Source organism: Eucyclogobius newberryi, unplaced genomic scaffold (genome assembly GCF_026437365.1).
Source record: "Eucyclogobius newberryi isolate DKJ021-1_F unplaced genomic scaffold, fEucNew1.0.hap1 SCAF_21, whole genome shotgun sequence".
Taxonomy (NCBI): domain Eukaryota; kingdom Metazoa; phylum Chordata; class Actinopteri; order Gobiiformes; family Gobiidae; genus Eucyclogobius; species Eucyclogobius newberryi.
Window position 1 is genome coordinate 9,554,082 of NW_027315846.1, and position 26,472 is coordinate 9,580,553.

At 39.6% G+C, this 26,472-nt stretch overlaps 2 protein-coding genes across 2 annotated transcripts in view; one reads left to right on the top strand and one right to left on the bottom strand.

Annotated features, from left to right (window-relative positions):
* Nucleotides 1–17,800, top strand: part of grin3ba (glutamate receptor, ionotropic, N-methyl-D-aspartate 3Ba) — a 181,690-nt gene extending 163,890 nt beyond the window's left edge. Inside the window, exons 9-12 of the mRNA XM_072458207.1 lie at nucleotides 2,713–2,864; nucleotides 6,931–7,095; nucleotides 15,482–15,549; nucleotides 16,620–17,800. Coding sequence (XP_072314308.1) covers nucleotides 2,713–2,864; nucleotides 6,931–7,095; nucleotides 15,482–15,549; nucleotides 16,620–17,556 — 1,322 coding nt within the window. The 3' untranslated portion in view covers nucleotides 17,557–17,800. The remainder of the gene's footprint in view (nucleotides 1–2,712; nucleotides 2,865–6,930; nucleotides 7,096–15,481; nucleotides 15,550–16,619) is intronic.
* Nucleotides 17,801–20,760: 2,960 nt separating this feature from the next.
* Nucleotides 20,761–21,676, bottom strand: LOC140370682 (uncharacterized). Its single transcript, XM_072457884.1, has one exon. The coding sequence runs from the start codon at nucleotides 21,655–21,657 to the stop codon at nucleotides 20,776–20,778; it is 882 nt and encodes a 293-aa protein (XP_072313985.1). The 5' UTR covers nucleotides 21,658–21,676; the 3' UTR covers nucleotides 20,761–20,775.
* Between the last annotated feature and the right edge of the window lie 4,796 nt (nucleotides 21,677–26,472).

Genomic DNA, 26,472 nt, shown 5'->3' on the forward strand with positions numbered 1-26,472 from the left:
GTGTGTGTGTGGGTGTGCGTGTGCGTGTGCGTGTGCGTGTGTGTCTACAACTTGACTGCAACTTTTCCCAAGTGCAGTCAACGAACTAATTTCTTGCAAGTTAATTAAACGGGAGAATATTTAGCTACAGATAAATGCTACAATTACAACTTTGTGAGCAGAGTGTTTGGGTTTACAGTGTATGTAACCGCCTCCTGCTTGTCTCCAGAGATGCTACTTTGCCTACAATGTTCCACAGTACAGCATTAAACTTCTCTCTACGCACGGAGAAAAGCCGGTGACACCTTCAAGCCAAGTTACAAGGTTTTTTGAGCAATCATACGCAATTCTAGCTTTTCATGCTTCATTATAGCATCTGCGTGGGTAAGTTCTATCAGGAATTATTCTCTTTCAGTGAGAGCCCTTGTTTAGAGACTTAACTCAAATAACACAGGGAACAAATTGATAGCATCTTGTAGAGGCCTTGTCCATTCAGTTCATTTTTGACTTAACTTTGCTTATTTGTGTTGATAATAAGAACATTAACATGTGCAATGTTTGAACATATCTAAGCTCACACATGATCCCATGTTTGTGTCTCCTCAGCCATCATTTCTAATCGTTCTTAAAGGTAGAGGGTCCCGTGAATTCCCTCAATGAGAGTGGATTATTAGTCCAGAAGGTTACACCAGGTATGACATTTTGGGAGAAGGATGTCCACATTAATGGGTTCACAGTCACCTCTGACAGTGGCTCAGTGAGTTACTCGGGATCCAGGAGAACTCAACATTTTTTATTTTTTTAATCATTCTTAGGTGGAGGCACCAAACCGTGTAGGACCTTGTAAATCAAACAGGTGGTGGCTTTAAGTAGATTGATTACTATGTTGCCCTATGTAAGAGTAGCAGTCAGGATTGCCATGCCAAACCATTTGCTGATTATTTGAACTGTCTGTGTGCCAAATGCCCAGCCTTCCACAACCACATCTGCCTCGACAAGAGTGGGTAATACTTGTGAAATATTTTGCCCAGAGACAGAGGCGCCGTGATGAGATTGGAACCTACAACCCTCCCGTTCCCGTTCGCTTCAAACTTCAAAGTTAATAGAAATAAGTTTTATTCGGCTCTGTCAAACCTGACCTTCACCGGTAATGTAATTTTGTCTATTACTTTAAATTCTCTTCTCTGCCCCCAAGAGGCACATTTCAGATCATTATTCCTAAAATGTCTCCTCGGTCTAGTTCAGTGCACAGGTTACAACCATGGCCATTACCTTTTGTGACCGCAAAAAATATATAAATGCCAATATATGTTGTGTTCCGGCTTTAGATTTACTCACAGTTTGTTGTGCGAAGCTCCTGAGACAAGCACACTCAGAGGAAATACGGTTTGCGATAAAAGGCAAAAGACAATATGAGAATTTAATCAGCACGATGTGCCACGAGGGACGCCCCCAACTGGCTTTGTTTCCTTACATAAAAACAGGAGGAGCAGGGATGTTTGTTACACATAGGGATCTGAGAGGAGCTGTGTAAAGCTGTAAATCTTCTTTTTCCAGAGGGTGCGTGCCTTTTGGCTAACCTCAAGTCTGGTTTAGGTAGAAAAATATCCTTGCAACATCTTCCTGAGGCTGGTACTTTCAATGTTGCAGATAACGCCATGAAAAGCCAAGATAGTTTTTATGTTTTCCTCTTTTATAGCTGCAATATGGTGACCGCAATTGCCTATCTGCGACACTCTGATGTGGTTTTCAAACTGTATGCGAACACTGGTGGTATTTAGGAGTATAAAGATTAGTTTACTGATACTTGTCTTTCCTTTTTGTGTAATATTTAGTGTATCGTTAGAAATAGAAAGCACATAGAAAGCTTTTAACATCCTCAATTGTCTGTGAGACTTTTTCGCTTGCCCTCTGATCCGAAGGTCGGCGGTTCAAATCCCGCTCCCAACCAAACAAAACATCCTTGGTAAAGCGGTCAGGTTGGCTTTGCAATTCCAGCTCCCACGGATGAATATTGTTATTGTGTCCTTGGAAAAGACATTTTACCTGCTTTGTCTGACAGTGTAGGCTAAAAAATGTATATGTGTGTGTTTATGTGTGTGTGTGTGTGTGTGTGTGTGTGTGTGTGTGTGTGTGGATGGATGATTGGTTCTATATACTAGTTTCTTATGAACAATCCTCAAGCCATTGGAGCTCCCAAATACCCAGTGCCATGTAAAGATGTCAAGATTATTAGGTTAATCCATAATTGTGATCATTCAGGTCACAATATAACCGTAAGAACCAAAAGAAACTATAATCGTGATGATTTTAGAAGCAAAATGAAGTATTTTTTGTTCAATCTATTGTCCAAAACATAGACCTAAATGTTAAAAAACTTTTATCTGGCTTTTATTGTCAAGTTTAACTATCTTTGTCATTCAGAAAGCTCAATTGTGTAAAACCGGTCTCTAACTTTAGGAAAAATAACATGTTACACTACGAGAATGAAAGAAAACAAAAGATTTCAGTGTTTTTTGGTCCCAGTCTCAATAATTGTGAAAAATCGTTAAATCACAATGTTTTTCTCACAATAATCGTGACTTTAAACTTTGATATCGTGACATCCCTTGTGCCACCATGCATGATTTCTCAAACATGAATGAGATTAACCACGTATACAACTATATAGATACAGTCTTGGGCAAAATAAATGTTATTTTACATCATTCCCCTCTTATTTGTTCCTTGCAGGCTACGGTATCGGCCTGCCACAGGGCTCCCCCCTCACCCGCAACGTGTCCGAATTTGTGAGCCGCTACAAGTCGGACGGCTTCATGGACATGCTCCACGACAAATGGTATAAGGTTGTGCCCTGCGGGAAGAGAGTGTTCGCTGTAACAGAGGTAAGCCGAAAGAGAGCGAAAGAAAGAGAGCATGTTTACCTTTGTTGCCGCGGTGTTTGCGACGTGCATTGTGTGCCAACTAAAGCCGTGGCATGTCCGTAAATGAGTGTCTACCTCAGGGACATTGGCTGAATTGGCTGCCCCACACACACAGGTGATCGCGGCGGAGAGCACTCAAAGATCCCATCGCTCCCGGGTCTATATACGGACCTTAACCAGAGATACAGACACTTACAGCTGAGTGGAGAAGACGCTTATTTGTTCGGGAGCAAAGTACTCACAGTTCCCGGCCAATTCCTGTTTGCACCTCTTTAGAAAAGTTGAAGTCTCAAGATGGCACGGTCTTTCATCCCTCTCTCGGGCTATAGACATCCCTCAGTCGATCGCTGCATAATCACACTTTAAAGGAGTCACTTTTCAGATGGGGATTTCACCATTTGTGTGCAGCGTGTTATTGCTTTTCTTGGAACGTTCCACAGTATGACATTTAACTTATCAATATTTGCATTTACTTTAAAGGTGTTTCTATTGCTCACCTTGTAAAAAACATGCATTCTCACTGTGAGCAGGGTCTCCTCTCCACCGATCTGACCTGTAAGGAGTCAATGCCATGCTGTGACACTTTAAAAACAAAGCAACAACATCCCCACACGGAGACATGCAGGTGGCAGCCCATTTATCCACGCTCTATTTTCTTCCACTTATTTCTAATAGGGTTGGATCTCTAGAGTGTCTGGACTCATCAACTGTAGACTTTTAGACACGATTTAAAGTGCTTTGTGTCATGCAAATTGTACAACTAAATTGCATTGAGCAAATGGAGGACTAATTTTATGCTCTAGGTTTAAGATGCGGACGGTGTGTGGAGGCTTCGGTCCGTCCTCTGCGTAGTTTTGTTTGTCATTTGGTTCCGAGTTGGTAAGCTGCGTTTGTCTAGTTGCACTTTTTCTTCCATTTGTGTCATTTCTCTGACTGACTTTGAACGCTCTCTGGTGGTTATTTACCAGAACACTGCCTTAACAAGTATAAATGAGAATATACAATCATTCGAATGCACAGAGATGTTTATGTGCAGCAAATAGAGCATAAATGTGTCCCAAACTACTACTGTTTTTGGAGCTAAGAGAAACTATACAGACACAGGCAGAACATGCAAACTCAAAAGGATCGTTGTGAAAATCAAACCCTGGACATAACTCTTGCAGGACTTTGGAAGATGCTTGAGACTAAAACATTCTTCTTCCTAATCGTTCTATTGTCAGATTCCAGATGCAAACCTCTTACTTCGCCAGAGCTGGTACTATAACCTCTTTAGCTCAAGGATAACTTACAATTACAATACACTTTAGTTAGATCCGTTTTTCACAACGATTTAACTTCAGACAACCCTGCTGCTATCAAAGAAACCAAACCACTCAGCCACCACAGTACGCCCACACTTCACAGTCAAATCACACGGCGATAGTAAAAGCAATCACACAGTTGCGGCTCCTTTTAAGAAAATGACCACCTAAAGTTCCCCCCTGCAGGACGTTGCAGCGCGTGTCGGCTTGGCTGGAGACACCCAACCGCCGGATAGCGATACCGCCCTCTGGATTGGGAGCAAAACGGGATCAGACTTGTCACTGATGAATTTGTCGAGTCCGCGTGAGGCGAATTGCCATTTGCGGCGATGCAGGGAATAAGCGGGGGGCAGTGGGAGCGATATTGGAGTACAGGGGATGGGAGCAGGCCTCATCACTTCTGCCCCGGGACGGAAAAAGCCTCGCCGATCGACGCCGTGTCAGGAGGAGATGTGGAGACGCAAATGGGAACAAACCTCTCTTCAATTAAACATCATATCCTGTCCCCGTCGCATTTTACTCCACCGGAGCCGCTTCCACACCGCTCGTGTTTCTGACATTATTAGACTGCATTTTCGGCATCGCTGGAAAGAGCGAGACATTCTGTTCTCTGGTAAAGGCACTGATTTGTTAAAATAGCAAAGATATGTGTTACATGATATATTTTTTTCCAACTTCAAATTGTTCGGGCTGAATGGTCATTGCTTCTGCCTTTGGTGGTCATTTTAAGCATGAAAGACTGTACCGTGTTTTCCGGACTATAAGTCGCACATTTAGCCATAGTTTTGGCCAACTTATACTCCAGATATTATATATACTGTGATATTATTTGTTATTTTCACACTGGAAACCGGCATGTCACATGTTGATTGTTTATCACACTGACAACCACAAGAGGGCGCTCAAGACTCTAAGCGACGCAGAAGAAGAATCTGCACTTCCTCTTCCTCTGGAGTTTGTGGAGTTGTTTAGAAGTGACACAGAGGAAGAAGAATTCAATGGATTTAGTGATTTGGGGTAAAACTGATGCTTTGGTAAACTTGTTAGCATGTTCTTTATGCTATAGTTATCTGAATAACTGTTCATATGCTACGTTAACATACCAGACACTTAACACAGTTCTGTCTGTGCCTCATGTAGCTGAAGGTGTTAGCGTTAGCATACGTACACCTATTCACCACGGTCTCTAATCTGTTATTAAGATAAAATGTCTGTTCTTGGTCTTGGATTTTATCAAAAAAATTTCCCCCCAAAATGCGACTTATACTCCATTTCAGGGATTTCACTACGGTTTAATTACAGTTTTAACCTGATTATTCATTTCACTGTAAATTTAACATTCTTCTCGTCAAATCGGTGTTTTGAACGTGTCAAATAATGATGCGTAATGTCATGTGTATTGTGTATGTTTTTGTACAAATGCCTCATCACCAATCACACACGACATGCGTGCTAAACAAAGTGGGTGAAGGGTCTTGCCTAAGGACACAAAGACCGCTCAAGCGCTCTTAACACTGATCTGTCTCTGCAACGTTCTAAAGTTCTTCTTCTCATTGAACGCTGTGGATTTCCGCCTCTTTATTTATGTTATTGCGCGCTCACACACAGCAGAATACTAACTGCACAAATTGTCCGTCGTAACTGGTAATTATGTAAATACAAATCTCATCCGTCTCCGCGTATCCCAGTCTGTCGCCCTCAGTTCTAACTAATCACTGTCACATCCCGTCCTCATCACTCCTCTCTCTCTATTCACTCCTTCACGATTCTATATGTTTCACCAGTTTAAGTTGGACCCCACCCAGCGAGAATCAAACCCGCATGTAGTAGTGATTAGCTGTAATTATAGAACTGGCATGAATGTTTCAAACGTGATCGATGTCGAAGAATACTTATAATTGAGCGGACCCGTGTGGTGAAACCTTTGATTGATTGAATATATTTCCACTCATGAGCATCAGCATGATACACATTATCAAGTCCAATATTTGCTCTTGTGTTAAGCAGCTTCTCTGTAAAACTGACTGTGAAATGCTATGTATAGCAGTTTGCCGATGTCGTTTCAAGGATAGATTTACTGCATCAGAGTCTGTTAGCGCGTTCATTTTATCAGTACAATACTAATCAATAATTTAGAACGATGCATGGTTGTGGATCAACAGATAACACGTGCAATGTCAAGATTCAAGATGACTTTATTTGTCCCTAAGGGAATTTGGCTTGGGCGCATAGGACCGACATAGAGTATGACATAAACACTAGAATACAACAGTATAAGACAAGTAAATCTACTGCTATCTTTACCTTTTGCCATGGGGATTTATGAGGAATTAATCACTTTTTTCCCATGATCCATTGCCCAATCCTCTGGGCGCAGAGCTCGTTCACATTTTTTCCACTTTTTTTTTTTCAAATGTTTAGTTACGACAATATATTATTTCCCAATTAGGGTAAAGTTAGGATTAAGGTAAGGTTTAGGAACAGTTCATTTGTTTAAGGTTGGAACGCTAGTCCTGCCCCAAAACAAAATGACAAACAATTGGGCATGAATTCAATAAAAATGTTCATGGTCACGTTCATTGGTGGAGAACCACAGCCAGAAAGAAGAAGAAGAAGAACTGAGTGCATAAGATGACCTAACGAACATACAATAGTAGTAGTAGACACTGTTTCTCTCTCTCCCCGTCCTCACCGACCCCCGGCCCTCTCCTTTTCCCCCACAGACCCTGCAGATGGGGATCCAGCACTTCTCGGGCCTCTTCGTGCTGCTGTGCATGGGCGTGGGTGGGGCCCTGCTGACCTTGGCCGGGGAGCACACCTTCTATCACCTGATTCTCCCTCGTATGCGCCGGGGCAACACGCTGCAGTACTGGCTCCACACCAGCCAGGTGAGAGGGAAACATGGGTATTAATTACTGCAATCTGTCCAAATGCATGTGCACACAGGGCATGCTGGGAGAGGGATGCGCTGAGCTGGGGATGGCGGGCTCTGCTGCGGGTAGTCTACGCCCTCTACCGGGGATAATGTGTTACTACAAGTTCAGATGACTCAGTTCTAGAGAACACTTTGGAAAGATGGTGTAATTATGTGCTTTTCAAATAGAGTGATATGTATAGAATAGAAAAACTCCCTGATATAGTTCAAACCAAATGCAAATTGTTTTCCCGATATTTTTCTTTTATGAAATTGGTGCAAGATAATTTACTGAGTTACTGGGGAAGATGTGTTACTACAAGTTCAGATGTGTTATGTTACTACAAGTTCAGATGTGTTACTACAAGTTCAGATGTGTTACTACAAGTTCAGATGTGTTACTGCAAGTTCAGTTGTGTTACTACAAGTTCAGTTGTGTTATTACAAGTTCAGATGTGTTACTACAAGTTCAGATGTGTTACTGCAAGTTCAGTTGTGTTACTAAAAGTTCAGATGTGTTACTACAAGTTCAGATGTGTTACTACAAGTTCAGATGAGTTACTACAAGTTCAGATGTGTTACTACACGTTCAGATGTGTTACTACAAGTTCAGCTGTGTTACTACAAGTTCAGATGTGTTACTACAAGTTCAGATGTGTTACTACAAGTTCAGATGTGTTATGTTAATACAAGTTCAGATGTGTTACTACAAGTTCAGATGTGTTACTACAAGTTCAGATGTGTTACTGCAAGTTCAGTTGTGTTACTACAAGTTCAGTTGTGTTATTACAAGTTCAGATGTGTTACTACAAGTTCAGATGAGTTACTACAAGTTCAGATGTGTTACTACACGTTCAGATGTGTTACTACAAGTTCAGCTGTGTTACTACAAGTTCAGATGGGTTACTACACGTTCAGATGTGTTACTGCACGTTCAGATGTGTTATTACAAGTTCAGATGTGTTACTACAAGTTCAGATGTGTTACTACAAGTTCAGATGGGTTACTACAAGTTCAGATGTGTTACTATAAATTCAGATGTGTTACTACAAGTTGTGTTACTACACGTTCAGATGTGTTACTACAAGTTCAGATGTGTTACTACAAGTTCAGAAGTGTTACTACAAGTTCAGATGTGTTACTCCAAGTTCAGATGTGTAACTACAAGTTCAGATGTGTTACTACTTGTTCAGATGTGTTACTTCAAGTTCAGATGTGTTACTACAAGTTCAAGTTTAGATGTGTTACTACAAGTTCAAAAGTGTTACTACAAGTTCAGATGTGTTACTACAAGTTCAGATGTGTTACAGATGTGTTACTACAAGTTCAGATGTGTTACTACAAGTTCAGATGTGTTACTACAAGTTCGGATGTGTTACTACACGTTCAGATGTGTTATTACAAGTTCAGATGTGTTACTACAAGTTCAGATGGGTTACTACAAGTTCAGATGTGTTATTACAAGTTCAGATGTGTTACTACAAGTTCAGATGTGTTACTACAAGTTGTGTTACTACACGTTCAGATGTGTTACTACAAGTTCAGATGTGTTACTACAAGTTCAGAAGTGTTACTACAAGTTCAGATGTGTTACTACAAGTTCAGATGTGTTACAGATGTGTTACTACAAGTTCAGATGTGTTACTACAAGTTCAGATGTGTTACTACAAGTTCAGATGTGTTACTACACGTTCAGATGTGTTACTACAAGTTCAGATGTGTTACTACAAGTTCAGATGTGTTACTACACGTTCAGATGTGTTACTACAAGTTCAGATGTGTTACAACACGTTCAGATGTGTTACTACAAGTTCAGATGTGTTACTACACGTTCAGATGTGTTACAAGTTCAGATGTGTTACTACACGTTCAGATGTGTAACTACAAGTTCAGATGTGTTACTACACGTTCAGATGTGTAACTACACGTTCAGATGTGTTACCACAAGTTCAGATGTGTTACTACAAGTTCAGATGAGTTACTACAAGTTCAGATGTGTTACTACAAGTTCAGATGTGTTACTACAAGTTCAGATGTGTTACTACAAGTTCAGATGTGTTATGTTAATACAAGTTCAGATGTGTTACTACAAGTTCAGATGTGTTACTACAAGTTCAGATGTGTTACTGCAAGTTCAGTTGTGTTACTACAAGTTCAGTTGTGTTATTACAAGTTCAGATGTGTTACTACAAGTTCAGATGAGTTACTACAAGTTCAGATGTGTTACTACACGTTCAGATGTGTTACTACAAGTTCAGCTGTGTTACTACAAGTTCAGATGGGTTACTACACGTTCAGATGTGTTACTACACGTTCAGATGTGTTATTACAAGTTCAGATGTGTTACTACAAGTTCAGATGTGTTACTACAAGTTCAGATGGGTTACTACAAGTTCAGATGTGTTACTATAAATTCAGATGTGTTACTACAAGTTGTGTTACTACACGTTCAGATGTGTTACTACAAGTTCAGATGTGTTACTACAAGTTCAGAAGTGTTACTACAAGTTCAGATGTGTTACTCCAAGTTCAGATGTGTAACTACAAGTTCAGATGTGTTACTACTTGTTCAGATGTGTTACTTCAAGTTCAGATGTGTTACTACAAGTTCAAGTTTAGATGTGTTACTACAAGTTCAAAAGTGTTACTACAAGTTCAGATGTGTTACTACAAGTTCAGATGTGTTACAGATGTGTTACTACAAGTTCAGATGTGTTACTACAAGTTCAGATGTGTTACTACAAGTTCGGATGTGTTACTACACGTTCAGATGTGTTATTACAAGTTCAGATGTGTTACTACAAGTTCAGATGGGTTACTACAAGTTCAGATGTGTTATTACAAGTTCAGATGTGTTACTACAAGTTCAGATGTGTTACTACAAGTTGTGTTACTACACGTTCAGATGTGTTACTACAAGTTCAGATGTGTTACTACAAGTTCAGAAGTGTTACTACAAGTTCAGATGTGTTACTACAAGTTCAGATGTGTTACAGATGTGTTACTACAAGTTCAGATGTGTTACTACAAGTTCAGATGTGTTACTACAAGTTCAGATGTGTTACTACACGTTCAGATGTGTTACTACAAGTTCAGATGTGTTACTACAAGTTCAGATGTGTTACTACACGTTCAGATGTGTTACTACAAGTTCAGATGTGTTACAACACGTTCAGATGTGTTACTACAAGTTCAGATGTGTTACTACACGTTCAGATGTGTTACAAGTTCAGATGTGTTACTACACGTTCAGATGTGTAACTACAAGTTCAGATGTGTTACTACACGTTCAGATGTGTAACTACACGTTCAGATGTGTTACCACAAGTTCAGATGTGTTACTACAAGTTCAGATGAGTTACTACAAGTTCAGATGTGTTACTACAAGTTCAGATGTGTTACTACAAGTTCAGATGTGTTACTACAAGTTCAGATGTGTTACTACAAGTTCAGATGTGTTACTGCAAGTTCAGTTGTGCTACTACAAGTTCAGTTGTGTTATTACAAGTTCAGATGTGTTACTACAAGTTCAGATGTGTTACTACACGTTCAGATGTGTTACTACAAGTTCAGATGTGTTACAACACGTTCAGATGTGTTACTACAAGTTCAGATGTGTTACTACACGTTCAGATGTGTTACAAGTTCAGATGTGTTACTACACGTTCAGATGTGTAACTACAAGTTCAGATGTGTTACTACACGTTCAGATGTGTAACTACACGTTCAGATGTGTTACCACAAGTTCAGATGTGTTACTACAAGTTCAGATGAGTTACTACAAGTTCAGATGTGTTACTACAAGTTCAGATGTGTTACTACAAGTTCAGATGTGTTACTACAAGTTCAGATGTGTTATGTTAATACAAGTTCAGATGTGTTACTACAAGTTCAGATGTGTTACTACAAGTTCAGATGTGTTACTGCAAGTTCAGTTGTGTTACTACAAGTTCAGTTGTGTTATTACAAGTTCAGATGTGTTACTACAAGTTCAGATGAGTTACTACAAGTTCAGATGTGTTACTACACGTTCAGATGTGTTACTACAAGTTCAGCTGTGTTACTACAAGTTCAGATGGGTTACTACACGTTCAGATGTGTTACTACACGTTCAGATGTGTTATTACAAGTTCAGATGTGTTACTACAAGTTCAGATGTGTTACTACAAGTTCAGATGGGTTACTACAAGTTCAGATGTGTTACTATAAATTCAGATGTGTTACTACAAGTTGTGTTACTACACGTTCAGATGTGTTACTACAAGTTCAGATGTGTTACTACAAGTTCAGAAGTGTTACTACAAGTTCAGATGTGTTACTCCAAGTTCAGATGTGTAACTACAAGTTCAGATGTGTTACTACTTGTTCAGATGTGTTACTTCAAGTTCAGATGTGTTACTACAAGTTCAAGTTTAGATGTGTTACTACAAGTTCAAAAGTGTTACTACAAGTTCAGATGTGTTACTACAAGTTCAGATGTGTTACAGATGTGTTACTACAAGTTCAGATGTGTTACTACAAGTTCAGATGTGTTACTACAAGTTCGGATGTGTTACTACACGTTCAGATGTGTTATTACAAGTTCAGATGTGTTACTACAAGTTCAGATGGGTTACTACAAGTTCAGATGTGTTATTACAAGTTCAGATGTGTTACTACAAGTTCAGATGTGTTACTACAAGTTGTGTTACTACACGTTCAGATGTGTTACTACAAGTTCAGATGTGTTACTACAAGTTCAGAAGTGTTACTACAAGTTCAGATGTGTTACTACAAGTTCAGATGTGTTACAGATGTGTTACTACAAGTTCAGATGTGTTACTACAAGTTCAGATGTGTTACTACAAGTTCAGATGTGTTACTACACGTTCAGATGTGTTACTACAAGTTCAGATGTGTTACTACAAGTTCAGATGTGTTACTACACGTTCAGATGTGTTACTACAAGTTCAGATGTGTTACAACACGTTCAGATGTGTTACTACAAGTTCAGATGTGTTACTACACGTTCAGATGTGTTACAAGTTCAGATGTGTTACTACACGTTCAGATGTGTAACTACAAGTTCAGATGTGTTACTACACGTTCAGATGTGTAACTACACGTTCAGATGTGTTACCACAAGTTCAGATGTGTTACTACAAGTTCAGATGAGTTACTACAAGTTCAGATGTGTTACTACAAGTTCAGATGTGTTACTACAAGTTCAGATGTGTTACTACAAGTTCAGATGTGTTACTACAAGTTCAGATGTGTTACTGCAAGTTCAGTTGTGTTACTACAAGTTCAGTTGTGTTATTACAAGTTCAGATGTGTTACTACAAGTTCAGATGAGTTACTACAAGTTCAGATGTGTTACTACACGTTCAGATGTGTTACTACAAGTTCAGCTGTGTTACTACAAGTTCAGATGGGTTACTACACGTTCAGATGTGTTACTACACGTTCAGATGTGTTACTACAAGTTCAGATGTGTTACTACAAGTTCAGATGGGTTACTACAAGTTCAGATGTGTTACTATAAATTCAGATGTGTTACTACAAGTTGTGTTACTACACGTTCAGATGTGTTACTACAAGTTCAGATGTGTTACTACAAGTTCAGAAGTGTTACTACAAGTTCAGATGTGTTACTACAAGTTCAGATGTGTAACTACAAGTTCAGATGTGTTACTACAAGTTCAGCTGTGTTACTACAAGTTCAGATGAGTTACTACAAGTTCAGATGTGTTACTACAAGTTCAGATGTGTTACTACACGTTCAGATGAGTTACTACAAGTTCAGATGTGTTACTACAAGTTCAGATGTGTTACTACAAGTTCAGATGTGTTACTACAAGTTCAGATGTGTTACTACAAGTTCAGATGTGTTACGACAAGTTCAGATGACTCAGTTCTAGAGAACACTTTGGAAAGATGGTGTAATTATGTGCTTTTGAAATAGAGTGATACAAATAGAATAAAAAACTCCCTGATATAGTTCAAACCAAATGCAAATTGTTTTCCCGATATTTTTCTTTTAAGAAATTGGTGCAAGATAATTTACTGAGTTAAAATGTACTGTCTTAATTAAAAAGGAAACGGGAATGTAATAAGGCAATCAATTTAACAATGTATTGTGCCAATTCATGGCTTTCAGCTTTCTGTTTATAGGCGAGGACTTTGGCACAATTAAAAGATAGAATATTTTGTTTTGGAACGTTAATTCACTCTGAAACCCATGTATTGTTTGATGTTGTGTAGTTTGGAATCCAAGCAAAGTTAGTTTTGAGCGACTGTGTTAAAACATACAACAGACTGCATAATAAATCATACCCCATTTGAACCTAAATCGATAAACATTGATTTCTATTTTATTTACTTTTTACTTGGTGTGATTTACTATTCTCTCCATTGTGGTTTATGTCCTGAACTGTGAAGTTGTGTCTCTGGGTAAGTTGGGCAGAGTTAAAATCCACTAAAATGGGCCAAGGGCATCAATAATTCATTTGAGAGAGGAAAGACAAAATGCCCAACCCTTGTAATGTCAGTAGCTTTTTGATATATGATTACCTTCTATAATACATGCCCCTCCACCAGTTGTGATTAAGACTGAAACAAGTTTATCGATCACAACCAATTGATTACTGAAATAACCATCACCCATATTTAATAATCAAATAATCATTATCTTGTCTATAAACAGACTCTCAAACATGACTTTGCTGACTGGAGAGAGCAGTAATTACATCAAAATGGCATTGGAAATATGGAAATGTACAGTGTTTATTATGAAAAATATATATTGTCGGCTAATGAACTTCATCGGGATGGCCTTAGCTTCATCTGGGACTTTTGTCAAAAATGTTATGTTTACGAAATTTTCACAATCTAAACATTTGTTGGTAAAATAGATGTTATCACAGCCGGTGTTGAGATTCAGGCTCTTGGGCAGAAAAAGTATTTCAGTTATTCTTAACTCCATTTACAGTTCATAGATAAATATAAGAATCCCAAAATGTAAATGAAAGGACTGACTGACAATACACTGAGTCATAAACCTTATAAATTAGCTTGTGAATGTGGTACAATGCATTGGGAGTCTTTATTCGAAATGTCAGTAGATCAAATCTAGAAGTTCCAAGAAGTTCTCTCATTTTTTTTTTGCAGAAAAAGTGCATTGATATGAATATTTCATTTGACAGTTTAATTAATTTGGCCAATAGACAGCAGACAATTAGAGGACCCACATCTGAATGTTATATTTTATTAAATTCTAGCCTGTATTAGATGGGTAGCCTTTGGCAATGTTTGAGTGAATATTGGAAGTGGATATCAAGGCTTCTGACATTTTTCTTTGCCACATTTCTCTCAAAGGAGGCCGACTGTGATGCTGCCTGTAGGTCTCAGCTCAGCTCGTGTACACTGAGCCTGTCCTGTCTTCAGAAGATTTATACACTTTTCAATCAAGCGTCCCTTCAAACTCCATTCTTCTGACACCTTATAACATCCTCTGCAATCATTCTACACAGCAAAAAGAGTGGCCTGAATTCAACACATTCTAAACTAGTCTTTTTGTGTCACATTTTTTTGCACTTGTATATTGGTATTTCTGACCGGTATCAACATATATGTATATTTTCTAATATTGTGAAAAGATATGCCTAGAGGAGTAAGACTTTAAAGGTGCACTATAACTTATTTTGTAGACTCGGGTGCGCCACATACTTGTCTCCATGGAGATGTTATTGCTTTGCCTGGAATGTTCCATTGAATGGCATTATACTTATATTCATTATTTCCATGTGGACAAGCACGTGGAGGACAAGAAAAGCAACATAGTTCACCTTTAATTTTGAATTTAATAGTTAGTTAGTTAGTTATAGTTAAAAGTTAATGAGAAATGTATTGAAACAAGTCGGGATTAGCTTGACAAATCTAAACTACTGTAGTCAAAATTACTTGAATCAATGTATCAAACATTTAAAAGGTCATAATGTTTTTAGAAGCGCTATATAAATCAAATTCATTGCTATTATTATTATTATTTTTCAAGTTAACACGTTTCACCATCTGGAAGCCATTCTGTGATCACTGAGATATAACTTTAAAAATATATAACTTTTATACTGGTTGAATGAAGGTTTACACTGAAATAAAGTCAAAATGAATCTGAACTCATGAGGTTTGCATGTTTTGTAATGTAGGGAATCATTTTACGAGGCATCCGAGCAGATCTTTGCAGTTATTCTCACTCTCAGACTTGGTGAGTGGAATGTGATTTAATGCATCAAGTCTGATTTTTCCTCATTAGTGGAGGTGTTGAAGCGATAGAAAATTATGCAATCATTGTGTATCCTTAATTTCATCTTTGATTCCAGAAAATCCACCGGGCGCTGCACACCACGTACGAGGACGTGGGAAAGGAACTGACAGGCTTCGAGGAAAAGTAAGATCTAACTAAAACAGCTCTTTATGGGGCATTTTGAGTGTTTCTGCTGTTCGTTTTACCTCCTCGGAACTTTTCTTCAGTTTCTCCAACTGTCTGACATTGACAAAAGACAACGATAAACTCTACAGACCATAATACACTGAGCATACAACCATTTTTCTGAGAACAGCTATTAAAGGGGCATTTAGTTTCCAATAATAAATGAGCTGAGTATTCGGATTCATTGGAGAGAAATTCATTGAGCAAATATGAAGGCTTATCACCTCTGTAATGAAGAGAGGAAAGAGTTAAATGATTTTCAAATGATTTTCAAACACTTTTACTGATAAAATCCACCATATTATAAAAATATCCATAGATTTGCATAAGCCAAACATCTGTGGCACGGCTCCATTTGCTGGTCTGTTAAATGCAGGTATTACACTGTAGTGTCAGAATTATTGTGTTGTTATTAGTGTGTTGTTTTCTGTGTGATGACACTAATGACTGACATTAATTTTTACAAGAAGGTGCGAGATTCATTGCAAAATAAATCACAATTTAAATGGTCATATTGATCAAATCACAGAAGCTGCACATTTTATTGGAGGATATTTATTTTATTTTTTTAAACACAGGTTTGTGGAGATGCACGCCCACTCACAGTGACTCGTACTTGCCCTGAGGAGCCCCTCCTGCTGTTTCCATGGAAATGTTCCTTTAGCTTTAATTTTCCACAGTATGGCAAATCTATCTTCATGGACAATGTTCCAAAGTTTGGCTTTAGCTTTATATTTTCGGGGAATCATGCAGGCTTAAAAAAAACATTCTGTAGTAAAGACTTTTCTGAAAATAATGTTGCCCTATTCTTTTTTATTCAGAATATATTAAAGTTCAAAATCTATAACTTACATAACACAAAAAAATGTACAGCAAGGACAGGACTTGAGTCTTGAGTTGGAGCAGGGGTCACTTCTGTGTTTATCTTTATGATGAAGATATAGCTCTATTCATTATTATATCCACTCTTTTCTCTCTTTTCATCATCTCCTCATCACACTCAATAATGTTTCTCATATTTTCCCCAGACCGTCCTCTTGCATATCAGAGAACTGCACCCTGCACAGGAAGCAGCACCAGGTCCCGCCCCCCTCGCCTCCGACATCACTTCCTGCCTCGCTCACGGGGATCGACACGGGCGCCTCCTCCTCCCCGTCCCAGGACCACAAGGAGAAACGTGTGCACTTTGACCTGGAAACGCTTCACAGCTACCGCCTCCGCACGCACACCGCCTCTGTCCGCGGCCGCCCGGGTATGGTGGGCCGTCCCGGGTTAGGCATGGGTGGCTTTGGCCTCGGTAGCTTGACCGGATTTGGCTCTCCGGGCGACATTAGCTTCCACGCTAACGGGGGGCCGCCGTCCGTTTTGGCGTCCACCGGTTTGGTCCTGTCCCCATTGGGAAGCAGAGCGGCCCAGACCAGTTTGTGGGAAGGCGAGCTCCAGGAATTACAGGCGAAAATTGAAACGTACCGAACCCAACTACGGGAAGCGTTGGCGAGGCGCGCGGAGATCCAGAGCAGCATTGAAAGAGAGAGGAGTGGATTTGTGCGACGGGATACGAGTTTGGAAAGACAGAGGATACAAACGATAAACACGGACAGGAGTTGCTCGATCCAACCTACAATTCCGGACCGGGACAGGACGGGCCAACTCCAGACTTTGAACAATCAGCAGGCGGGAAGGCCGAACCAATCAGGAGCGAGCTTAGATGGACGAAACAGCCAATTGAATAACAGTTTGGATAGAGGACGATCCAACGAGGTGCGCACTGTCAATACGTTAACGGGGGAGAGGACTGTCCAAGTGCGCACTTCTGCCAGTTTGGAGCGTATCCGTGGCAACCAACAGGGAATGGTCCAATCACGAAACACTTCCAGCTTGGACAGACCGAAGGCTAACCTGACACGGGTGCTCAACGCTGTGGACAGGACGAAAACAAACCCAGCCACTGTGAGCCAGACCTGAGGAGAGTGAGGCGTCAGGAGAAGGGCGAACTTTAGCTGTGGGAAGCAGAAGACACCAAAACCTCTCTGGAAGTCTTTATAGTTTATATGGTGCAAAACGTTACAAAGTTATGTCTGTATAACATTTTGGATTGTTTGCGGCTTATTTTACAGGGTCGTGGGAATGAGTTTAACTGTAAGAACAATTTGTTGGTTGGCGATGGAGTCCCTTAATCAGTGAGAATTACTGCTTATTTGGCTTTTGTCCATGCTTAATTTAGTATTTTCAGTTTTACTAATTGCTTTAAATAGGTACTAGGTAATCACAACTAAATCTGGCCAGTGCCTTAACCTGCAGAGGTTTACTCAGAATATGAACCGGCCATGCTTCATGTGAAAACACAGAACCTCTAGAATTCCTTCACTGAGCTGCAGAGGCTGCACTAGCTCTTGTGAATGATTGAATGCAGGCAAGTAGTTTATTTCCAACATTTGAACTGGCAACCAAAATGAGAGAGTCGTGTGAGGCTTATTCTGCTTTCTGATTGGATTATCATCTTGAGAACCTAAACACCAACTGACAACATCAAAGCAAGATTAAGGCAAAGTCTAATTTATTTGGGTAATCTAGGCTCATCAAATCTTCAATCCAGTCCAAAAAGGTGTAAACCAGAGGCCTGCACTTCGAAGCTGGAGGAGATGGTTAGCGAGGTAAGTTCAACGATTCTGGATCACTTTTCTCTCGATGGCATTGAGATTTCCAAGGCCGGAAAATGGTCCCATGATTCTAGAGAGACCCCCCATGCAACGTCTGAAATGGCCAAACGCAACCATGTAAAAGCAGCATAAGCGTATAAATGACACTCACACATCCCCCTGAAGACGTCCCTTAAGCAGTCAAACTTTCACACACTCAGAGAGGCAGCGCAGCATATTTCTGTTTCCTTCAGAGTTTAAAAAAATACACAAAAGAGAAAGAAGAAAAAAGATGAGGGACATTGGTAAGAAAGCCCTTTCCCTTCGAACGAAGCTTAAACTGGAGCTAATTTCAGCCAAGGATTTCAGGATTAGCCTGGACTTGCGAAGCGACTTTGATGGAATAGCCTCCATGTTTATGAAATGTTAAAATTGAAATAATACATACCCTCCCTGAACAGGTTTACTGACATGGAGACTTTTGTACATCACGGATACATTTTGTTTTGCTCATATTTTAAAATTGCACCACGGCTTCAGTACATCTTTTCGCCGCTAGAGGGCACTACGTCACTGCTTCCCACAGCTCTATGGGCACATAGGTCTGTTTTTTATGATCACTGAGGAAAACAAGGTTATGCATTTCTTTACTGACTGGATCAAGCTGCCTTTGGCTTGAATGAAACGTGAATAGGACTTTTTGAATTTCTCCATAAGACAATGAGGGTGGGCCTGTCGCCTCCTGCAGGCCTAATACTGTGTGGGCCGGGCGTGTTGTGATGGATTTATGTCAAACAGTGGTGTGCAGTGCAGTGTTCACATGGTGTCTGCCAAGACCACATATTTTACAGAGAAAGAGCTTGTGGTACTGGAATATTTAAGCAAATACTTAAAAAAAAAAAAAGATTTATCCCTTATAAAATTGTATCAACATATTATTGAAATTTATCATAATGATCATTCTCATGTTTTGAAATAAACTTCTATTTACATATTTGTGTTGAAGTGTAAAGATTTCTTCAAACATTGATTGTGAATAAGTGCAGCAAATGTCAAATGTCAAGTGAATGGATGATTCTGGTGCATGTTCTACCTGTGTAAGAGAGCCGCCACATGATTCAGTCAACGTCTTTAATTTTGTGGTGACAACGATGTGACGCAACCAAATCCACATCAAATCTATGGCGAGGTGACACCGCTCTGTAAGAATGCATGTTTTTCAGATCAAATAAAATGCATACAGTGAAACAGTCCAGACAGAGCAATAGTATCTCTGTAACAACAAGCGTGTGACAGTCGTCCCCACCAGAAACATTACATAGTGCAGCTTTAAAGAATAAAGGGTTGTCTCCTCTGGATGATTTTCCTAAAGCCCATTGGCGCTGGGAGCAACTTTAAAGGTGGAATGGACGATTTTTTTCAGCAAATTTTTTATCATTTTTCCTCGTGGCGTGGATAAATCATTTGTCCTGCCACGTATCAATCATAAAACGCACCTACCGCTCACCTGCAGCCGCGTCAGGCTCGTCCCCACGTTTCTGCGTGTCTAAGCGCATGGATCTATCATAATATAGTTCCCTCAGTGTACGGCGCAAAATGAAGACGGAGAAAGACAGTTCGAGCTGACGCAGAAGTGGACAGAATCTACGGGAGACGAGAGATGTGATGCGCTCCGTTGCGCTGATAAACAAACGCACGTTTGTGTTGTATCGGTCCGCACGGGGGAGTGCGCATGTGCACTTCCGCCTGCGTTCTCAAATCGCCGAAAAATCGTCCATACCGCCTTTAATCAAACTTTAATTGCAATTAATATACATGAATATGCATTTATCCAGTGTGGGGTTTTGAGTTAAGTAATAAGTATATTAAGTTCAGCAGTTATTAGCCTGATTCATTCATTTCTAGGGATGTCAACAGCTTTTGAAGAATAAAGATACATCTGAAGCGGTTTCTCAAGTTAGAATTTAACCTGAGCTTTGCTTTACCACGATCTCAAATATCAAAAGTCCCTCTCAAAGCATTATTTGTGCTGAAGCTTTGTACAGTTTTGGTTCCAGTTGCATAAACTGGAAATTCTCTGATAACCTTTGAATAACAGAGCAAAAGGCTCAACCCTTTGTGTGTTTTTATACGTTTAGTTTCAAACGTCCCTCGATACGTGTGAGATGCAAGACAAGTTTAATCTCTATGTATTGGTAACTCCAACAGTCAAATTGGGCCCTTCAGTGCAGATTAGAAGCAGACAATTGGATTCAAATAAACTGAGCGGGGACAACTTTGCTTAATATTCTCATTTTCTTTATTTTACCTTTTTCACAACATTCAGAATAAATATCAGGTTGTCAATAGCAGCAGTAGTACATAAAACATGTAAAACATTTCTAATGACAAAACTGCATAAGTATAAAAAATAAAATTAATTTTAAAAGCTACAAAGAAAATGCAACAAAAAGATGAAAGAAAATGGACAAACTCTTTGGGTTGAATAAAAAAAGGTGCTGTACTTTGATTAGAAATGATACCTAATCCGTGACCTGTGGACTGACTACACTGGCCTCGACTCCACAGTTTGGAGTCTCTGAAGCCTGATTTCCAGTCTTTTGAGTCTGACATTGGGTTGACCTGATCCTGCCTCAACAACTCTGTCTTCTTTAGTTTGTTCAAGATGAACAGGGGTTCTAGAAGTCCTCATGTGTGTTTCTAGGTAACGCAAACTTGAAAACGCCTTCCCACACACATGACAGATATTCGATTTCTTTCTGTTGTGGACACTGGTGTGAGTTTTGAGATCCGATGTTGAATAAAAGCCTCTTCCACATTGGCCACATGTGTACGGCCTCGCTCCAGTGTGGACTCTCATGTGTACGGAGAGGTTGCATGACTGAGAAAATCCCTTCTTACAGATTTCACAGCTGTATGGCTTTTCTCCAGTGTGGACTCTTGTGTGGATTTGGAGATGTGCTGAGGTAGAAAATGCCATTCCACATTGGTCACATGTATGTGGCCTCTCCCCAGTGTGGATTCTAATATGTGCTTTTAAGTGACCTTTTCTTGAAAATTCCTTCCCACACTGATCACAGCTGTATGGCCTTTCTCCAGTGTGCACTCTCTTATGTATCACTAAGTGGTGTGATCGAGAATAAGTCTTCTCACAAACATCACAACTGTATAGTCTTTCCCCCGTGTGGCTTCTCATATGTTGCTTGAGGGCATTTGACCAGGCAAACGTCATCTCACACTGGTCACATTCAAATGGCCTCTCTTCACGGTGAACTCTCATGTGTTGGTTACGCGCACTAGCCTGTTTAAATGTCTTCCCACACTGGTCACAGCTGTATGGCCTTTCTCCAGTGTGGGTTCTGTAGTGTATTTTGAGTAATGCAGCATTGCGACACTCCTTTCCACACTGGTCACATGTGACTCCCATTCTGCTGGTGGATCCTGTAGCTCTGCATCACAGTAAAGGAGAGAAGATGTTATAAGTTACATTTGTTAGCTGCATGTGAAGTTTTAAACCTGACATATAATGCAGAAATCAACTTTAATTTTGTAGTTTTGATTGATTGATTGATTGATTGATTGATTGAAGCTACTAACTAACTTTTTCACCTACCCATGTTAAAAAAAAATGTGTCAGAATCTGCTAGAGGCGCACTGCCAATTCAGTCCTGTAGGAGTGCTGTCCCGCTTGTGACCGACCGTCCTCCGCTGTACTGCGTTTGACAACTTTTACAGAAGTTGCTCCTCTCATGACCAATATCATCGGTCAAAATTGTGCTACAACTGTCAATCACCACCCAAGTCACGCCCACGTGACCTTCCCATGATGATCCACGGCTTTATAGTAGGAGAAAGTTTTGAAAATGTACTTCATGGAAAAGCTGAAAATATACAGATAAGATCATTTGCCAACCCAATTTATTTTAAACCCTCAAACTACAGAAGATTTGTGATCTAATGTGACAAACTTCCTGGCAATTGTTTTAGGCAAAGTATGTTTTTTTAGCGGCCGCAATATTGCTTGTCTAGTCGAGGCGTGTGCTCCCGGGAAGTTCAATTCGGGTCATGAATATTTGCATGGCCTCATTCAAAATGCTTGTTTGCCTATGAAATTATACAGGCTGTGAAAACACATGCTCAGAAAGTTCAGAAATAGGACACTGTTACCTCCTTAATTAATACATTTATACTTGGAATATCAGCATTTAATGAAACCCCTTCAATCATTTTTTTGACATAGTATGATGTGGTTAAATGCATTAATCCAGTGACACTGACTGGCTCCGTGGTGGTCACACACAGGTGACCGCGCCCTGCACAGCAGCAGCAGCACTGACCACTGGCCAGCAGAGGGCAGTGGTCACAGTCTTTTGGCTGAAATGTGTGGACAATTTAGCCGATCAATAAGACAATCTTAAAACCTGAATATCTCCCTTGTTTTTGTAGTTTACTTATTCCAAAAGTATTACTCTCTGGTTACAATTGTAAATCTGACACTTTTGAAATGTTTTCTGATATACCTAGTCTACTTTAAGAATCCAGATGCCTGTCACAGCACAAATGCACCCATTCAATTTCCGGTTGCTCTGTTTAAACAAAGGCAAGTTTAATCAGGTCAACAAGACAAGGTTTTGGGGCGATTTAACCACCTTTAGTTGTGGATTGGACTGTTCTTAAATATCCGTATATGATGTAATCATATACTTACATGATCCGAGGCGAGAAATCTCTGGAAGTTCTTCTACCAACAAGCAGTGCCTCCAGGTTCACTCTCTTCAAAAATACGGGCCATAGTTGAACAAAAAGCAGTTAAGTATGTGTCGTTGGACAGGTTCCGCAGATCACGGATGAGGCACGAGCGCACGTGGGACAGGTGCGGACCTCCTGCGATTTCCGGACAGCAATTCTGCTCACAAGGTGCGTGCCCCCTGGCGGAGACTCAGTCAATCTGTTCAGAATCAGAATCAAAGAATCATAAAAGGTTTATTGCCATTGTCAATAAACATAATTCAACCTTTTTATTACTCACTAAGAAATCAAATAAATCTGGAAAAGTGAAACATGTTTTCAACAAAAATATCCTTTTTTAAAATCCACCCATGTATCTGTACCTTGCATTTTCACTACAAAATATATTGGTGTGCATTAAAACTTTCAAAGAGTCTATGATTCAACAACTAGCAATCACCCAAATTATAGCATTTTTCTGCAGAATGATCTCGAAATCTAAAAATAAATAAATTCAGAAAGAGCCTGACTAACAAAGAAATGTTAGAAATGAAAGAATAAGCCTCATTATTCTCAGCCAAAAGCTCGGGCTCACCCCACACCGCCCCGGGCCCTGCTCAGGGACCACATCACCTCAGGGCACTCACTGACAATGGCCCTGTCGTTACACATCTCAAACACACGGGGGCGCTCCAACCACTTCTCTACAGACTCTATTCATGCAGTGGGTGACTTCATATCTGAATAATGCATCTAAAAATAACCCTTTCTGACAGGTGTGTTGACATGAGAGGAAAAAGATATCATACACCCATGTTTTTATTTATTTAAACATATCGCATTGAATCGCTTCAACTTGATTGGCACATCTGTCTTGCCTATTGATCTTGTCCTGGACCCACACTTGATGTTACACACGACTTAATAAGCTAATATTGACTTTATTGTCTTGCTACAAATGAATTGCTAATGTGAAGGCGTGACACCATAAGCAAGCACCACCTTAAAATAGATACAACTAGTGTAGGTTGTTAGGCCAAATCTGAAAATAATATTATATGTGGTGTGTATTTGCTTTCTTCAAGATTCCACTGCTTTGGTTATTTTATTAGTTTAAGGATTTGACAAGAAGCAACTTTATGCTGAAAACCATGTAAGATATGCTGTCATATTTCTTACATACTTCCCTTAAATGACAAGAACAGATTGATAATCAGAAAAAGAGGTTTCTGTGTCTTCTTGCGGGTACAATTTTGAGGACTTTCTTATTTTGAGGACTGTAAATCGCTATGGTTACTCTCCACGTTTCAATAACATCCTCTAGCCTAGACGGACCTTAACGGAAGCATACAACAAGGCTTAAGAATACAAGTTATTTAGACATTCTTTACAAATCTATACATCGTTCTATGGCGCAACTCTATGGCATAACAAAAAGATGACTTCTTCTTTGCACGTGAGAGACATTTGAGTAACTGATGCTGATGCATGCTCATGATCTGCTGCCAGAGAATTGGAGAACGGTGCATAAAATGAAGATAATGTCCCAGTGATGAAGCCAATCAATCAGCCTGGCCACAGCCCCACACGCCTGTAATTCTCCGCATTGTCATAAAACAAACAATAGGCTTTTTGTCCTCTGTCCGCGCGGGGCCCAGGCTGCACTGAACGGGCTGTAAAATAATCAATGGCGATGCAATAGTGGACAGGGGCGTGTGGGTTTTGAGGTAAACGCTCTGACATTTAGCCATGTGCGGATGTTCTCCAGGAGCTGATGTAACGCGGCTGCTGCAAGACGGGAGCTTTGGTTTTACCAGAGACACAGATAACACAGTGTTTTGCAGCTGTTCAACTGTATGTTTGATTATTCTATGGGCCATGTAAGTGTTTATAATGCTTGATGATTATGATGATGATGATGGTGATGGTGATGCCCACTTTTGATCTAACCCCATGAATGAAAATAATGTTGTTTGGTCATTCATGTTTCATTACAATCAAAGTATAATATATGTATTTATTTTTTCTGTTGAAGAGGCACTAAAACAGATTCCGAAACCTTCTGCTCTCCTTGGAGATGTTGTTGCTGTTGTTGTTTTGCATGGAATGTTTCACAGAATGGCATAAATCTCCATAAACAAGCAGATGATTCCACCAAACTAGTGCTTTTTGGCAATAAAAAGGACAGAATTTGAATAAACAATAGAATATAAAATGATAATAAACAGTGAAATATGAGAAGAAATAATGTTTGAGGATCATCTTACAAAAAGCTTACATGCTGCACCTTTAAACCAACCAATCCAGTGGAAGTTTGGTGATTGATGGAATGGAACTATAAGGGCATAATTCACTTTGGACAATAATACGTGGAGACTAATGAATTTGTTCTTGCAAATGTTAAACATTTGGTCTCAATTTAAAACCGACTTTTTACCGTATTGCAACTTTTTTTCTTCAGCCAACCAAAATATCCTGTTGAAGAACCTGAACAAGAATAACCTGTTGTTGTTTGCCGTAAACTGTAGAATAAATAGCTTGTATAGCATAAAAAGCACTTCCAAAGTGTGAAAATAACAAATAATATCACATATAAGTCGCTCCGGAGTAAAAGTATAAATATAATATAAGTATAAGTTGCACCTCGGCCAAAACTATGAAAAAAGGTGCAACTTATAGTCCGGAAAATACGGTACATGCCAATAACTGTGAGGTTTACAACACCACAGCTGAAGGTTGTAATAAAACAAAGTGCTTTATAATACACGTGTTTGCAGTATCATAGGTCCATGCGTTTTATGTGAAGATGACAGCACTTTTCTCAGTAAGTGGGTCATGTGTGAACAGCAGTCAAAAGGAATTTTAATCAAACTTAAAAATCCCCAAAGTGCGGCTCCCCCTGCGGCAATCAATTACTACCAACGCTGTTCAATTAAAATAGTATTGCATGAGCCGCTTCCATGGACTGTTTTACCATCGATGCTTCAGCACACCGCAGCAACCGCACAATGACAAGGAAGTGAAACAGTGAAAAGCACAATTGGACGAAGTTTATGAGGAGAGAGAATATTAGAAATTGTTCAAGTCAGTAGAAAAGAAAACAATGAGAAAAGAGGATACAGACAGGATTACAAGCGGGTGATTAATTCATACTATGCGTGACAAAGAAGATATTCCTTTTTTTTTTTTTACTGTGTTGAAATCGTCTCCAGGACCAGTTACAGATCTGTGGAGAACCTGTAATTGTACAAATGTGTTTAATGTCATACTTTGGAACAATATGGGCAGAGCAAAAACAGTTCCATGAAGACAAGCAGACCAGAAAAGTTCCATAGTGCATTTATAAGTAGCAGAACTTAAAAAGATTTAGAAAAGATGGATATTCATAGATTGCATAATGTAGATTGCATAATGTAGATTGCATAATGTACAACAGGAAGCAGAAACACAACAAGACCAGGACACAAATACAATGAACCTTTACGTGCAAAATAGCCTGGATATAGTCAAAAGA

What these genes read in the sequence shown, in the direction of transcription:
- LOC140370682 (XM_072457884.1), bottom strand. Translation starts at nt 21,657, where the DNA reads ATGGGAGTCACATGTGACCAGTGTGGAAAGGAGTGTCGCAATGCTGCA.